General features: G+C 37.1%; 1 protein-coding gene across 9 annotated transcripts in view; it reads right to left on the bottom strand.

Moving 5' to 3' along the window:
• The window catches only part of APC (APC regulator of WNT signaling pathway), a 142,025-nt gene that overhangs the window by 13,090 nt on the left and 112,458 nt on the right, over window positions 1-16,477 (bottom strand). For 4 of the 9 annotated variants that reach the window (XM_047730669.1, XM_047730671.1, XM_047730670.1 and 1 more), the window contains 7 exons: window positions 14,510-14,888; window positions 12,517-12,612; window positions 11,260-11,313; window positions 7,464-7,603; window positions 6,402-6,479; window positions 5,996-6,112; window positions 809-1,023 (listed from right to left, as the gene is read on the bottom strand). In XM_047730669.1, the coding sequence (XP_047586625.1) occupies window positions 809-1,023; window positions 5,996-6,112; window positions 6,402-6,479; window positions 7,464-7,603; window positions 11,260-11,313; window positions 12,517-12,612; window positions 14,510-14,888 (1,079 nt within the window). The remainder of the gene's footprint in view (window positions 1-808; window positions 1,024-5,995; window positions 6,113-6,401; window positions 6,480-7,463; window positions 7,604-11,259; window positions 11,314-12,516; window positions 12,613-14,509; window positions 14,889-16,477) is intronic. The other 5 variants (XM_047730673.1, XM_047730674.1, XM_047730676.1 and 2 more) reach the window with 3 other exon arrangements.

Raw genomic sequence — 16,477 nt, 5'->3', positions numbered from 1 at the left:
GGCTCAACCTCGTGACCCTGACACGATGAACTGAGCCAAAATCAAGTCAGATGCTTAACCAAATGAGCCACCCAGGCATCCCAAGATATCTCTATTTTTGCTGACAAAATCCAGAGCCTAAGTTATGAAAATTTGTGCCTTGTAAATGAGATGCTTTCTTAGGTTTCATACCCTAGATGAATGGCTGTTGGCTAAATAATATTAAGATTATTGATAATAAGACACCATTAAAAAAATGTGAACCATTGGGGGTGTATGGGTGTCTCGGTTCAGTTAAATGTCTGATTCCTGATTTCAACTCAGGTCATGATCTCAGGGTCCTGGAGCAAACCCCGCCCTTGGCTCCACACTTGGCAGGAAGTCTGCTTGAGAGTCTCTTCTTCTCACTCATCCCTTCCCCAGCTCACTCTCTCAAATAAATAAATAAATCTTAAAGAAAAAATGAACTACTGGATTCTCTGGAACATATCCACAGATTTTGTTTTTTATAAACGTTTCGTTCCCTTATGCCATACTAACACACAATGGGATTTTGTTCTCTGTAGTATTTGTGTCTTTAATTTTTTCCCCTTCATATGGGTTATACCTCTTGATCATCATTTGTTTGCCTCTACACATCTTCATATTATAAACTTTTATTAGAATAAATATACTAACAAGTTAGGAACTAATAGTTACCTTTTCACTGTAATCTAATTTACTTTAGCACTTGCACAATTACACAAAACACTGCTTACAAGAGATTCTTTTTGAGGATATGAATTCTACACGAATTCATTTAAAAGTGATATAAAAATGCTGCATTTACCTGTGGTCCTCATTTGTAGCTATCAAGCTGGACACGTTCCGTAGTATCCCACCTCCACTTTCAATAATGGCTAACGTATTTGCCTGGCTTCGGTAAGTGAGAGTGCCGACCAGAAATGCTAGCGCACCATCTACAGCACATATGTCAGCTTTATTCTCAGTGCAGTGTGCAGACAAGTTCCATAAGGCACTCAATACGCTTTTGAGGGTTGATTCCTATTAAGAAACAGAACATGTGTCATCTAATTAGAGTTGGAATATGCCTCTTACAATTTCTATGTTTACTTCTATTGAGTAAGTTGTTATTGTCATTACTTATCTCCCCTGCTGCTCACCCCTCAAGGGCAAAGTATGGGCACTCTCCATTTAGAAAAACTGATAAAATACCAACTGGAACTTAAGTTGTGATATCCCCATAGCACAGGCAGAACACAATACTTAACTAATGACCTTTTTGAACTTTATTCTAAGTGCTTAGAAGTACACATGTATCGAGAGCTCGTATAAGAATATGAAACAGTGGGACGCCTGGGTGGCTCAGTGGGTTAAGCCGCTGCCTTCGGCTCAGGTCATGATCTCAGGATCCTGGGATCGAGTCCCATGTCGGGCTCTCTGCTCAGCGGGGAGCCTGCTTCCCTCTCTCTCTCTCTGCCTGCCTCTGTCTACTGTGATCTCTCTCTGTCAAATAAATAAATAAAATCTTAAAAAAAAAAAAAAGAATATGAAACAGAACTGATGTGCATTCTGAAAAGAACACTTGCATGGTAATAGAAACCAGAAAAAAAAACAAGAACACCAAACCCCTCTATATGCTGATATGAAGGATATCTAAGACATATTATTAAATAAAAAGAGCAAGTTGCAGAGCAGGATGTACAAATATTCGGTTTGTATAAAAAGCACATATATATAAGTGGTTGATTCAAAGGTAACAATATAATTTGTTAAAAAATAAGCATACTGAAAAAACTCCAATTTCTTAAAACTCCCAAAGAAACAAGGTAATTCCAAAAACCAGAACTTCCTTGGTATATAACATCATAGCAAACTGTAATTGCTGCAAGAACAAAACACTGAGTATATAATTCAGGATATTTGGTTAAAACTTGCCATAATCCTGATGTCAGTTTTTCTTCCTACTAAAATCAACTAACAAACAAACATTCATTAAAAATCTACTCTGTGTCTATCACAATTAGAGGCACTCCAGAGGATACCAATATGGTAAGCAGATAACTGCTAATAGTTTACTTAGGGGAAAAAAAAAGAAACAAAACCATACATGAACAAAGGAAAGATCACTGCTACCTGAATTTAATTAAATAAATGAAATATTTCATGGAGGATAGCAGCTTTGTAGAAGATAAGACCTGTACCTTCAGAAAGAAGACAGGTGCTCCTGGCATAGAAGAGGCAATCAGCAAGGGAGGACTGAGGAATAGAAAGAAGACACAGAGGAGATCCAAGTCCATGCTGGGGAGCAGTAAGTCAGGTGAGATGGTAAAACAAACAAACAAACAAGCAAAAAAAAAAAAACACACAAAAAAACCCCTTGAAAGTCAGGGCAAACACACTGGGCCTGACCCAATAAATAGCTAGCCACCATGTTCTCTTCATCAGGAAATTAAGAGAATCTAGGAGCAAATACTATTTATCAGGAGGCAGGGAGATGTGAGAAGGTTAAGAGCTCAATTTTAATTACACTGTGACTGAGGTAAAGGTGGGATATTCAAAGTATCCCAGGAACAGAGAAAACAGCAACAGTTTAGATGTATAGTGAGTTCAACTACAGATGGCCCAGAGGTCAGAGGTGAGAGGTAAAGATAGGAAAACAGAAGTTCTCTACGAGATTACATGTAGAGGAAAGGGTTTTGATTCAAAAAAGTTTTATAGTTAGACTTAGAGGAGAAATGATTAGAAGTTGTAGGTATAGATGATAAAAACAAAGGAATTTCAAAAAGGTGTGTGGTCCAAAGGTATCAAATATAGGTGCAGGTAGAAAAGAAACCCCAGTTAAACTATAAACCTAGATTTTGTTAGAAGCAAAATTAAAAGGAACAGAAGAAGTTATGGCCAGTGAAGAAATGGAGCCAGTGATTTGTTCAGTGTTTTGGTTGCTAGAGGAAAAAGAGCAACACTGCAGGAGTTACAAGAAGCAAAAGAAAAGGTTTTTTTGCTTGTTTTCTTAATTTTCAAAACATTGGGTCTCTTATAGAGATAAGTTGAAACAAAAAAGCCATCTCTATACTCAGTAGAGAAGATACAGAAGATAGGAGTAACGAAGTGATAGCTTTTATTTTTCCCCTTAAGATTTTCTGTATTTGAGAGTGAGAGAATGAGAGAGAGAGAGATCACAAATAGTGGGGGGAGGCTGAGAGAGAAGCAGACTCCCTGTTAAGCAGAGAGCCCCTGATCTGGGACTCCATCCCAGAACCCTAGGATCATGACCTGACCCAAAGCAGATACTTAACCAACAGAGCCACTGAGGAACCCAGGGACTAACAACTTTGAGTAAACACCAATGCTTGGGGCACAGACTGGGAGGACGGAAAGGTTCTGTGTAGAAAAGTAGGAGCCTGCTCAATGAAGGTAAAATGAAGCAATGCATGGGAATATGGAAGTAGTTCTGACTCTCCTGATCATTAGCAGTAAAGCTGAAAAGAGATGATGAATTATAAAAGAATGTTCAGAATGACTATTGCACTGAATGTAGAAAAAGAGGAAAAAAGTAAATTCTAACACTGTTAGCCAGAAGTAGACCCAAACCAGAATTGGACACAATAAATTTCTGCTGAGCCAGTTTTTCCAAGACTGGGCTTACACTAAAAATTTATAGAGGAAAAAAAAATTTATAGGTGAATTTATGGATGATGATCTATAAAATATTACTCTTCCTTTATAAGAACAGGGTATGCCTTTCCATTTATTATGGTCTTCTTTTGCATTTCTCAGTAGGAGGAGTCTTTTAATTTCACTTTCTCAGTTTGTAGCAACTATTTGTATAAAGATCTTTGCGGTCCTTGAAAGACAAAGTCATGAACTCTTAGCAACAATACAAGTTCCCGTAACACATACAAACACATTAAATCTTTCTGAAAATATACACACTTGATGAGGAGTCTTAAAATTTTTTGGTATAATTTTATTGCGGTATAGTTGAAGAACAATAAACTGCACATCTTTCAAATGTGCAATATGATCACTTTTCATGTATGAGCATATCCATGAAACCATCACTACATTAAAAAAAACAAACATTTATATCATCTCCCCAAGTTTTCTAGTACCCTCTTGTAATCCACTCTCATGTTTTCTGTCATTATAGACTATTGTTTGTACCAATAGTTCATTTTTCAAATACCTAAATAGTATTGCAGTGTGGACATCCCATAATTTGTTTACCCATTCACCTGTCGATGGGTATTAGAATTACTTCTAGTTTTTGGCTATCAAACAGTATTGCTGTGAACATCTGTGTTTAAGACTTTGCGCAAACAGGAATTTTTTCTCTTAGGTAAATACTTAGGACTGGAATGGCTGGATTGTGTGGTTGGTATATATTTAACTTTAAAACACTGCCAAATGTTCTTCAAGGTGATATACCATCTTACATTCCCACCAGCAGTGCCTGAGAATTCCAGTTGTTTAACATCCTTGACAACACTTGGTTAATCTTTTACATTTTAACCAATATATGTAATGGTATCTCACTGTAGTTTTAATTTGTATTTCCCTCATGACTAATGATGCTGAGTATCCTTTCAAGCGCTTATGAGCCTTTTATCTATCTTCTTACCTGCAAGAAATACAAGTGTTCTCCTGATTCATGAATGTTTTGAAGGTATTTTTGTGCAGATCCTAAGTATATTTGAATATTATAATTATAACCATTTTTTTAGTTGAATACTTTTCTTGTTTCTCATTATTTTTCAGTGGATTTTCTTGGGGTTTCCAGGTATAAAATAATTTCACAAAAATACATAAACAAATAAAAATCAAAAATTCTTTGCCTTCTCTAAAAAGGAAATTTTGAAGGAAAAAATGTAGGCTGTAGGTCTAGCGGGACTTGCTGGGTGAAAGGAAGCCCAAATTAGCTAAGAAGACCTGCTTAGTCCCTCCCAAATTTCAAGCTTGATGTTTTTCTTTTTAAATTAGCTTAGTTTCTGAAGTAGATATGCCACCTGGTGCTATTTCCTTTTGTAAACAAATTACTATTTGAGGCATTCCTTACCCTTGGATCTGATCACCTCTTGATACGGTGACTATCAACACTGAGGACTCTGGAGAGCACAGAGGTAACAATGACCCCACATACACAGTGATTCTCCACTGGGGGTGATTTTCTCCCTTCGCCCCTTTGGGACACCTCTAGTAATACTGGAGACCTTTTGATGGTCATGATGGAGGGGAAGTATATTGGTATCTAGTGGGCAAAGGCCAAAAATGCTGCTAAACATCCTACAAAGCACAGGTCAGTCCCTTGAAACAATTATCTGGTCCAAGATGCCAACAGTGTCAAATCTGAAAAAACCCGACTTAACCTAGCCTCCTTTGTGCAATTTTTTCCATCTTAATACTTTCCGACTTTGGAGTAGTCTAAGCCTAAGGACTGGTGAGATAAGCAGGTCAGAAATCAAGTAAAATCCTTTGTCTGAGGAAAGCAGCCACATCCTCGAGACCAACTAGAAGCAAGGCTTTGGGTGAATGCACTCAACTTGGCTTCTACACCTCCTCCAGCCTCCTACTTCCAGGTCCGGGGCCTGACCCGTGGCCTCCAGCCCAGCCAGCTGTCCCCACAGCCCATGTCCTTCTGTCCTGCCCATTTCTTCTGCCTCATGTACAATTCTGGAGTTTTTCCATAAACTGATTCTGGCATTAGCTTTTAGGAGATTTTTGTTAAAACCCAGGACCTTCCTTCAGCTCTGAACAATTTTTTCCCTCAATTCCAAGGATGTGCCTTTCTAGCTGACCCAAATTTGGGTGGCTTCTCTCCCCTTTTGCTGTTCTACATTTTTAGTCCTATGCTAGCTTTATATCTCAAATGGTGAAATCTGTCCAATAAAATACAAAATTAAGCATGCTGCTTTAAAAAAAAAAAAAATTAGGGAATCTCAAGGGTGGGAAAAGGTAGCAAAAAAGTAACCAAAAATGAAATCCAAATTAGAATATTAAATGTTTTCAAAGGTACCTTTTTAACTTCTAGAGCACATTCCATCAATGCTTTCACACTTCCAACTTCACGCAATGTCTTTTTACTATTTACATCTGCTCGCCAAGACAAATTCCTCAAAACACTTGCAATAACCTGCAAATGAAATTAATTATAAAATAACTTGAATATAAAATAATTTATAGTTATTTTGTTTTTAATGCTAGCAGTAAGAGTAGAAACCTACTAGTAGAGAAATTCCTCCTAAATGCTAATACAGTGCCAAAAGGATTCCCACAATATAATTATTTCCCTTTATTCTGGTTTTAATGTAACCACAATTGAAACATGAGACACTAAATACTGAACCAGAGTTTAAATTAATCCAAATCAGGATATTAGCCAACTAATATCCAAGAAAAACACTTGAAATTCTAACTAGTACCTGCTGTAAGTCCTCACTTTCAGATTTTAGTTGGGCCACAAGCGCTCTCATGCAGCCTTTCATAGAGCAGAGTGTAGCCTGTAAAATTAGAAATGGAACAGAGGGTCAATAACAAGGCAACCTGAAGCTGTGCTTTATTTTGGACTAATAAATTTCAAATCCAGTTTTAGCTGTCTCATTTTAATCATCCTAATATTTTACCCATAGAAGCCCCAGAGCCAAATTACAGAAAGGAAGTTTTTTGTGATCTGTTCCTCTCCTAGTAAACTGGAAAAATAAAAAGAGTAAGTGATAAGAAATGATAAGCAGGGGTGCCTGGGTGGCTCAGTTGGTTGGGCGACTGTCTTCGGCTCAGGTCATGATCTTGGGGTCCCAGGATCGAGTCCCACATCAGGCTCCCAGCAACATGGGGAGTCTGCTTCTCCCTCTGACCTTCTCCCCTCTCAAATAAATAAAATCTTTAAAAAAAAAAAAAAAAAGAAACGATAAGCAACGGGTTTTATTTATTTAAAAAAGATTTTATTTATTTATTTGACAGAGATCACAAGTACGTAGAGAAGCAGGCAGAGAGAGACAGAGAGAGAGAGAGAGAGAGAGAGGAGGAAGCAGGCTCCCCGCTGAGCAGAGAGCCGGACTCAGGGCTCATTCCCAGGACCCCGGAGATCATGACCTGAGCTGAAGGCAGAGGCTTAACCCACTGAGCCACCCAGGTGCTCCAAGCAAAAGGTTTTAAAGAAAAGTCTCTTCTTTGAACAGAAGCGATATATGTATAACACTCACATCTGTCATCAGAATTTTTAGACCTTTACTCTTATTCCTGGGAATAGTATTTTAAATGCAATTACATAAACTCACTACTGTGTTCTATCTTTTGCCTTTGTTCAGGCATAAGACAACCTAAGGAGTAAAACTATGCACCGGTGTGTGAAGTTCATTTTTTTTTTTTTTTTAAATCAGTGTTTAATGAGGAGAGTGAAAAAACGAAATCAGTGAAAAGTAGTTTGTATGAAACTAACTCATACCAGTGATATCTTAAGAAGTGGATCTTTTTATAAAACATACCTTGTTGGCCACATCTCCAAAAGTCAAGTTTGTCAAAGCCATTCCAGCATACCGTCTTAATGTAATACTGTAGTGGTCATTAGTTAGCCCATACATTTCACAGTCCACTTGCAATAATTCTGCAATGGCCTGTAGTCCCCCTAATTTAAAAAGGGCAAGAGGAAAAAGACAATAATCTAAAATAAAACAAGTGGCACCAAGTTTAAAAATTACTTTTAGGAAAAAATCTCAAAGAAGGAGAATATATGGTTTGAATACATCTCTAGATCACAAGCTACAAAAATTGTTACAAAGAACTTCTATGTAATACTCAAAGTACAACTGATAATGACTCATTTTCTGCCAGTTTTCTCCACCCTCCAGACCCTTCCTTGCCTTACTGAGTGAAGTGGGCATTATAGTCTTATTTACCGCATGTATACTATATCTTGTCATTGATGAAAAAGGCTATGTTCTAACACTAGGTCTTCCTGCATGAAGGCAGAAAAAGGTAACTTATTTTTATTATTACAACTTTACAAACATTCTTCAATGTTATACACTGTGGCCTAATTAATTTTATTTGCCAAATAATTAGCCTTAGGAATCCTGAGACTTTTAAATGAAACTGTGCATGAAGCAAAGATTATTTTCTTATAAAAAAGAATTATCTGTTCAATTTATTACTAAGTTCTATAAAACCACTTATTATGGATATATTTTTAAAAATTTCTTACTTTTCTTTGGTATACTCACAAGTGTCAAATACCAACTATGCTAGGATTTAGTATTTTCCTTCCCCTTGATTCTCACCACTGGGTATGCCTGACAATGCCCACAGTGGTCAACACTGAGAAGGCAAAGAGAAAAATGAAGGAAAAGGAAAGGGAAAGACAGAAAGGAAAGGGTAGTAACAAAACAGAAGAAAAAATAAAAAAAAAACCCCAAAAACGAAAACAAAAAAAAGTAAAGCAAAATGGTGAGCAAGTGAATAAAAATAAAAATGCATATGGAAGCTATTCAAAATATTCATCATTAATATTAATCATCATGGGACTGGGGATATTGTTCTGTCACAGAGAAGTGGCTTAGACAGAAAAAAGGAAGATGAACATAAATAGGTGATTTTTGGAAATTCTTAGTCTAAACAGCAGGTTATCAATTTGGAAGAGGACCTGTATGTTTGGTATTTTTCTAAATCATCTAGAAGGGTCAGTATGTAGAGGAGACTACAAATATGTAAAACAAAGTTTTAACTTGGGTAAAGAATTCCAAGCCAGGAGAATTAACTGTACGAAGACTGGTGCAAATCTTTATGACTAGCAGCAATGAGATGAGTTTGAATGTAGATAAATGAAAATTAATTTGGTTAAGGAAAACCCAAACCATACTTAGAAGTATTTTTTTCCATCTACCCAGGATAATGGAAAAATACATAGCCAGTGAACACAATACAGTGACTATCTATCTTTAAGGAGCTTATACATTAGAGCAAAAGCAGACCCTAAACAACTAATTTAGGCATAACAGACAGTGTAGAAGCACAGGGAGAGGTAACAGGTGACTTCACCTAGATTGAGAGTATCAAGAAAAAGGCTGAGGAAATAATGTTTAGGTTAAGAAAGACTTAAAGGATGAGTATCTAAAACGGGTGGGGCGGGAATAATAGAAAAACATTTTAGGCAGATGAAACAGTATGTGCAAGAGCCCCTGAGCCTGAAATACACAGCAATAAGGGGAAGGTCTCAAGATGAGGCTACGAAATGGGTAGAGGCCGTATCATGCAAGACTTTATATATCACACTAAGGCTTTCTGACAGGGGAAGGAATAATTTAATGTATATTCTAAATAGATTCCTGTGATCTGTAGGATGCAGAATGGATAACTGGAAGTGGGGAGCCAAGTAAGTACTGTACTTCCTGCAGAGTAGGAGAGATGATAGTGGCCCAAACTGGGGATGGAAAGGAGAGCAGTGATTAGAGATAAATTTAAGAAGCAGAATTAAAGTATGGTACTTTAATTAGGGTAGGGTTATGGGATGTCTTCCGAGATTCTGGCCTGAGGAGCTGGACTGACTGTCATGCCATTTTCTGAGAAAAAGAACCTTGGAAGAGAAAGGGATGTGGGGCTGAAGGAGATAACCAGTTCAGTTGGGGCAGTTGAGTTAAAAATGTCTGAAAAACGATCTAAGTGAAGATGTCAGATGAGGAGTTTGATAATGTGTCTAAAACTCAGGAGTGGCAAAGTGGATTAAGATGTAAATCGGCAAAACATTGTAATGGAAGCCACAGATTGGAAGATATTGTTTAGAGAGAGATGAAGAAAACCTAGGACAGAGCTTTGAGGAATTCCCACCGTTTAATACTTGAGTAGAAGAGAAGGAGCCAGTAAAAGAACTGAGGTTCTGACTCAGGAAATTGACTTGGGAATGACCGATGACCTAAAGACCATGGCCCTGTATACTGATAAGATCACCAAGATGTTGAGCATTGCAGAGCAGGCTATTGATACCAAAACAAACATCCTGTGCTTTGTGCCTGCGTGGTGTGGTAATATCTGTGATACTTTCCTAAGAAAGGTGAAATGATTTAATAAACAAGGTCTCAAGAAAGCACTAAAAGAAGAAAGACCTTTTTTCCAACAGAAGAACTAAAACACTCAGGACTTGCTTCTGAAAACAAAGATTAAAGAAGGATATGGTCTATATCAACAAAAGCATGAAGAAAAAAGAACATTTGATAAAATTTAGGATTCAGATAAAAGAGAGCTTTTAATGACTTTAGACAAATAAAGAAGACTTTCTGTAAATTTTAAGGCAATAAATAAAATCTGTGTCAAAACTACAAATGGATTCACAAAAATATGATGTGAATTCATGACTGATAGAATAAAAAAATAGGTTGCCCTTAGAAAAGTTAGCCTGTCTCAAGGTAATGCAAAGATGATAAGCACATTCTTTCACATTTTGCTCAGTGTCTATGTTTTAAAAAAGTGGTCCACATGGACCAGATATTATCCAATGTGTGATCTCATGACCTTAAAGCTAGTAGAGGACCAATGGTTTCAACAGAACCCTTAATTTAAACTATGTATATAAAACAGATGACAGAAAGATGACACTTAGTTTTTTAAAGAGTATATTATTTTCCTTTTACTTGGGTTAGATAGTCACTATTATCATTCTAAAATAAACATTAGGGGCCCAACGTAAATATTCTATATATTGGTGTTTCACTAAATTTACTGATCATAAGAATCACCTGGACACTAATTAAATGATTCCTAGGTACCCCTCTGGAGATTCTGCTATACTAAGCCTGTGTGCTACAAGGCCAGACAATCTATACGGTTTGACAAGTATCTCTGTGATTATTATGATCTAGTTTGTAAATACTAATACAAATAAATCATGAGTTCTGAAAGTCAGGACCACATCTTCACCATTTTTCAAGGCACAGTTTCTGGGACAGAGCTGGGACTTAATCAATGTATACACCCCTGAGAGCACAGCCTACAACCTGTAGTTCGAACAGGTACACCTAAATGACCTTGAAAAGTTGTAGAATCCTCTTGTATGTACAAATGACAGTCCCAGCTGACTAGGTTTAGGAATTTCCCTTCATCTGTTTGGGACTTTATTCCTCCTCCCTCACTGTCAGATACTTTGTGCTTCCTTACTCCATCTCCCCATAATCCACAAACCTTGATTTCTCTTTTGCTTTGTGCAAATTTAGAGGCTAGGAATGAGAAGAAAGGAATCCCCTGTGGCTCTGTTCCCAACAGTCACACCCCCAGAGGCCCCATCCTGCTCCTCACCTGAAAGCCCCTGCCCTAGCTCCTGTGATGAAATGCCCCGGGTAGCCTTTCTACCTGAAGAAGGAAGAGGAACAAATACTGAGTCTAGGTTTTACTTTGAAATTCAGATGATTAATGTGTCAGTCCTAGTCTACAGTTCATTGGAACACAGGGATATTTACAGAAAAACCTTTGCAGTAGTTTAAAGTTAGATTAGTTTTCTTGTTTATTCAAGATTTTTATCTGCTTCCCATTATTACTAGCATTAAAAAACCACCAAACATAAAATTCTCACAAATGCTGAGACTACTGAGGAGGGGATAGCTCATAAGATCACACTCAGTTCCACTGGAGGCTGGGAGGTGGGGGAAGAAAAGAGAATCGGATGGGCCAACTGCGAGGGCCTGTGGGAGGAAAAGCATGGCTGGAGGTCAGGCCTGAGATCACAAAGTACACAGCCCCCCAAAGTGATGACTCTGAAGGAGACAACACTCATTGTTGGCCGTGCAGGTTCTCTGTGTTTAAGAGTCTCCTGATTTTGTGACTTTTCAGATAAATGATGAATGACAATGATGAGGGTGGTAGGAATATAAAGTGGGGGCTGGGATGTAATGTAAAATAAACAGCACAAAAAGCAAGGGCACAGCCACACTAAGATGGGAACTCAGTGTATGGTTCTTGCTTGTGGTACAACTAAACAGATCCAGTTCACATGAGATGGCTCAGCATGATGCAATTATAAATACCACATACGCAAAATGAACCTAGAAATCAAAGAAAAACCGTTACATGACAAATGGGGTGCACAAAAATGCAGGTCATAAAAGGTTTAGAGTGTGTGAAAACACATACATAAAAGAGTAATGCTTCCAAAAATTAGTGGAATATTTCTAACTTAAGTTACAGCAAATTCTTTTCTTCATTAACTAGTTTCAAAGATACCATGCCGCTTATCATGAAAATCCAGTAAGTACTAATAAACCATGAACTATCTCCCCATCAACTATCACATAATGTCTACTGTGGAAACAGGGGCAAGGAGTGGCCCACTTAGTAATTTTTCTAATTGTTGGCTACGAGTTTGAAAAGCCAAGTTACTTTATACAAGGTAGCAGTTTCTATCATTAAGAACCTTTTCTTCTCTGGAAACCAGAGCATAATGATTCGCTACAAGGAGGAAACAGGTGGTAACAGAAATTAGTGGCCTTATGCCCAATTCAACGATGACGAAAAATCTTCAGTACTCTTCTATGGCATTAAGAAACATTTTTGTCTTACCAAGTTCATTCATCGCATGTCTATGTTCTTCATCAAATGAAAGTTTCATTAAAACACACACAGCAGGACAGATCTGATGTTCAACAGGAGCTGGCACTGGAAAATAAAATTGACATAAACCATAATGCTTTGTTTTTTCAGAAGCAACAATGTTTATTATACTTAAAAAAAAAAAAAAAAAGCAGGGGTCACTAATATTTCCCTAATGCTTAGTAGTTTAGTAGATCAACAAATAAATACTACCAACATGGAAAAGAAAATATGAGAAAAGGGCTTTTCTTGGTTCCAGAAAAATGTTTACTACTTATATGCTTTTAACTAACTCTGTCAGAATAAATTCCTTGCAGGTTTATACTATAACTCAAATAATAATTTAAAATTATAATGACTATGTAAAAGAATAAAAACACTTTGGTATAAAACCATTTTGTTATGATTTCTATTTAAACTATTGTCATGAGTGTGGGTTAAAAGCACTTATTTGTGTACAAATATAGTCAAGAAATCTAGCACAAACCTGTGGAGAAAGCTTACCATACAGACAGTAAACAAGAATCTAAAGAAGAGGTGTCCAAGGAAATGTACCTCCACATTTAATACCATGTACAGTTTCAAAGCTCATTATTTGAAATAAAAATTTAAAAAGTCTATTTTTCAGAAGTAATATTCATTTATTTTATTTAACCATTTTGAGAACTGTTATTAAGATAAAAAAATACCAGTTATTATGTAATTGTGGATACCACAGAAAAAAAATCCAGAAACACATTGTTCTCTCAGTAAAGTATCTTAGTAGTTTTCTTCACCCTTAGGACTATTTCTGCTATTTTCTTATTCTTGAGAATTTGTAAATTTTAAATAAATTCACCTTTATATCTAAGCTAAAAAAAATCTGCTAGAGGGGCACCTGGGTGGATCAATGGGTTAAGCCCCTGCCTTCATGATCTCAGGGTCTTAGAATCGAGTCCTGCATTGGGCTCTCTGCTCAGCGGGGAGCCTGCTTCTCCCTTTGCCTGCCTCTCTGCCTATTTGTGATCTCTCTCTATGTCAAATAAATAAATAAATAAAATCTTAAAAAAAAAATCTGCTAGAGCTTCATAGAAGGTGTTGTCACCATCAGCCTTCTACTGCCCCTTGAATCAACGGTTGATACAACTGTCCCCTCTCCTCTGTGTGTGTGTGTGTTTTCTTATCAGGTAAAAGGAAGGTCTTACCTTATATACTTACTGCTTTTGGTTCTTGCTACGGGAATGAAGTAAGTTATGTCCCCAAGGGTCCCAATTCTTAACTTCCCTGCTCCTGATGGAGAGGGGTTGGTAGCCCAGGGTTTCTCCCTCAGCAAAGAGCTGGATGGCTGATCACCCCCAGCAACTGGGACCCATTGCCTGAAGCAGGAAGGTGCAGCGGGAAGAGGACTGGGTTGACAGTCAGAAGATCTGGCCTCTGTTCCTGGCTCTACCACTTACTAGCTAAGAGGCTAACAGGCAAGTCTTTTGTCTCTGAGCCTCAGTTTCTTCATCTGTAAAATGGAGATGATAATACCTTCCCTTCCTACTTCAGGAGTTTTTGTGAGGCTCAAATAACATAACAGATATAACACAGCTCTGTATCCACTGACTAGAGTGTTGTGCAAATGTTAAGATAATAGCTCGGTCACTAACAGCTGAAGGAACTAGTCACTTTCTTGAGCTTCATCTATAAAATGGAAGAGATGGAAACATAATTGCTCAAGTTCTTTCTAAATCTACTATACCATGACTATAAATCTCTCTTGACCTCGTTCTTTTTTGGTTACATAGTACTGCATGTAGTGTTTTCCTTTACTATTTTTTTTCTAGAAAAATACAGACTTAAGTTTTAAACTATGTTAGCGGTGTAGATGGCTACTATACATTTCCCATTCCTACTCATAAAGACAACATACTAACTAAAAAAGTTTTCATTTAAAAAAGGTTTACATTTGTTTTGGTAACATGCACTATAGGGAACATACTTGGATTTTTGTCCTGGTCCATGCCTTGTTCATGGGCTTCCTGCCACTCCCAACAGGTTTCACAGTAAGCTCGTATCTGTTCCAAAAGATGAAGGACTCGGATTTCACGCCTGCCTCTCTTGTCATCAGGCTGTGAGTGAATGATGTTGTGAAGTGCTGCACTGGCCCTGGCCCGAGCCTCTTTACTGCCCCGGGAATTTCCCAACAACACAGAGTCTTTGTCATTGCCATGTAAAAGCTGGATGAGGAGAGGAAGACATCCAGACTGTCGCATGGATATACAGCTGTCTTGGGAGCTAGACATAGCTAGCAAAGTTCGTGACATATCATCCTTATCATGAGTACCAAGCATTGACAACAATGAATACACCATTTCCACCTGTGGGCCAAATGAGTTTAGAAACAAAATTATGACTTTAATATCCAAATGCTAACACTAATGATGTGATGAATGGGATACTTATTGTAAGTCATTAAAAAGAAAAACAAAACTCAAAACCCCTTTCTAGGATGAAGTAATGAGCATTATTTCAAAATCCATATAATCACCATCAATTTGTTTATATGAGTAAATAGAAGTAGTGGTGGCATACAGTGTTGAAAGAGAAGGTAGGTTCTCACACACTTAAATTGCTGTTTGTCTGGATCAGCTGATTATAGTGAATGGCAATTGATTTCTCACACACACACACACACACACACAATGAGGAATGTGATGTATTTAAATATTTTACACAATTTAAAAATTTTACTTCTTTTAATTTACAACTATAATTAATAAATAGAAAACATTTTTCAACAATTATATGTACTGAGTACCAGTTCTTGACAATCACTAACGGTTACCAGATTATAATATTGTTAAAAGTGTATGATTTCTCCCTTAAACATATAAAAAGAAGAATGTCATAAAAAGAACGCCATGATCACATAGGGAGTTCAAGGACTCTTAATCAATTTCCTTTTTTTAAAGCAACCAGTAAGCATCAGTTACTCTCTGACAATAAGTTCTAAAGGTTTACTCAGAAGCAGATTAGAAACTGGAAACAGTACCCAGTTATCCTGGACTGTAATTAGCCTCATTTCAAGGCCAGAGAGATTACATAGAAGTAGAGGCTATTATATAAAGAATGTATCATCTCTATAAATCAGTGGTTCTTAGTCAGTGGCGATTTTGGCCCTCCCAGGACACTTTTGGTGGCCACAACTGTGAGAGGAAGTGCTATGGGCATCTACTAGGTAAAGACCAGGGATACTGCTAAACGTTGTACAATAAAGAATTATCCAGTCAACAATGTTGAGGTTGAGAAACTCTAAATAAATACACACTATTCCTAGATATTAATGTTTTGGAAGGTAGTATAGAACTGTGGGTAAATTGGGCTTTCAAATTCTGGCTCCACCACTTATGAATGAACTGTGTGACACCACCACGTTATTTGATTCCTCTAAGCCCCAGTTTTCTCAGTTGCAAAATGGAGAAATTTACCTAACAAGGTTTGCTCTGTGAAGATTAAATGAAATAATACATGTATAGGATAGTAGCTGGCATTCAAAAATATAGTAAGGTCTTAATGTTATCATTCATAAGTCACTTCAAAAGGCAATGAATTCTAGCTGGCAGTTTTCATGCAACAGTACTGGTGAATATTAGATTTTCTTTATAGTAAGAACTACACATTGATGTTGGACAGACCTGGGGTTGAAGTCCAATTTAAATATGCAACAGCTGCCTGAAACTTTTTTTGCTTCAGTTTTCTCTTTTAAAAAAGAGGGACAAGAATACAGTGTTTTTAAGATGATCAGAGAAAATGTACACACAACTTCTAGCACAGTTATTGGCATATAAGAGGTCCTAATTAGCAGCTATTGTGAGTTATTAAAAGTATTAAGTCTCATATTAACAATATCATTGGTTATTCTAAATTCATTTCTTAAATCACATTAGTTATTTCAGTAATGCTTTTC

The sequence above is a fragment of the Lutra lutra genome, chromosome 5, assembly GCF_902655055.1.
Source record: "Lutra lutra chromosome 5, mLutLut1.2, whole genome shotgun sequence".
Lineage (NCBI taxonomy): Eukaryota > Metazoa > Chordata > Mammalia > Carnivora > Mustelidae > Lutra > Lutra lutra.
Note: the sequence above shows the minus strand (reverse complement) of the source record. Positions and strands in the feature narration are given on the sequence as shown.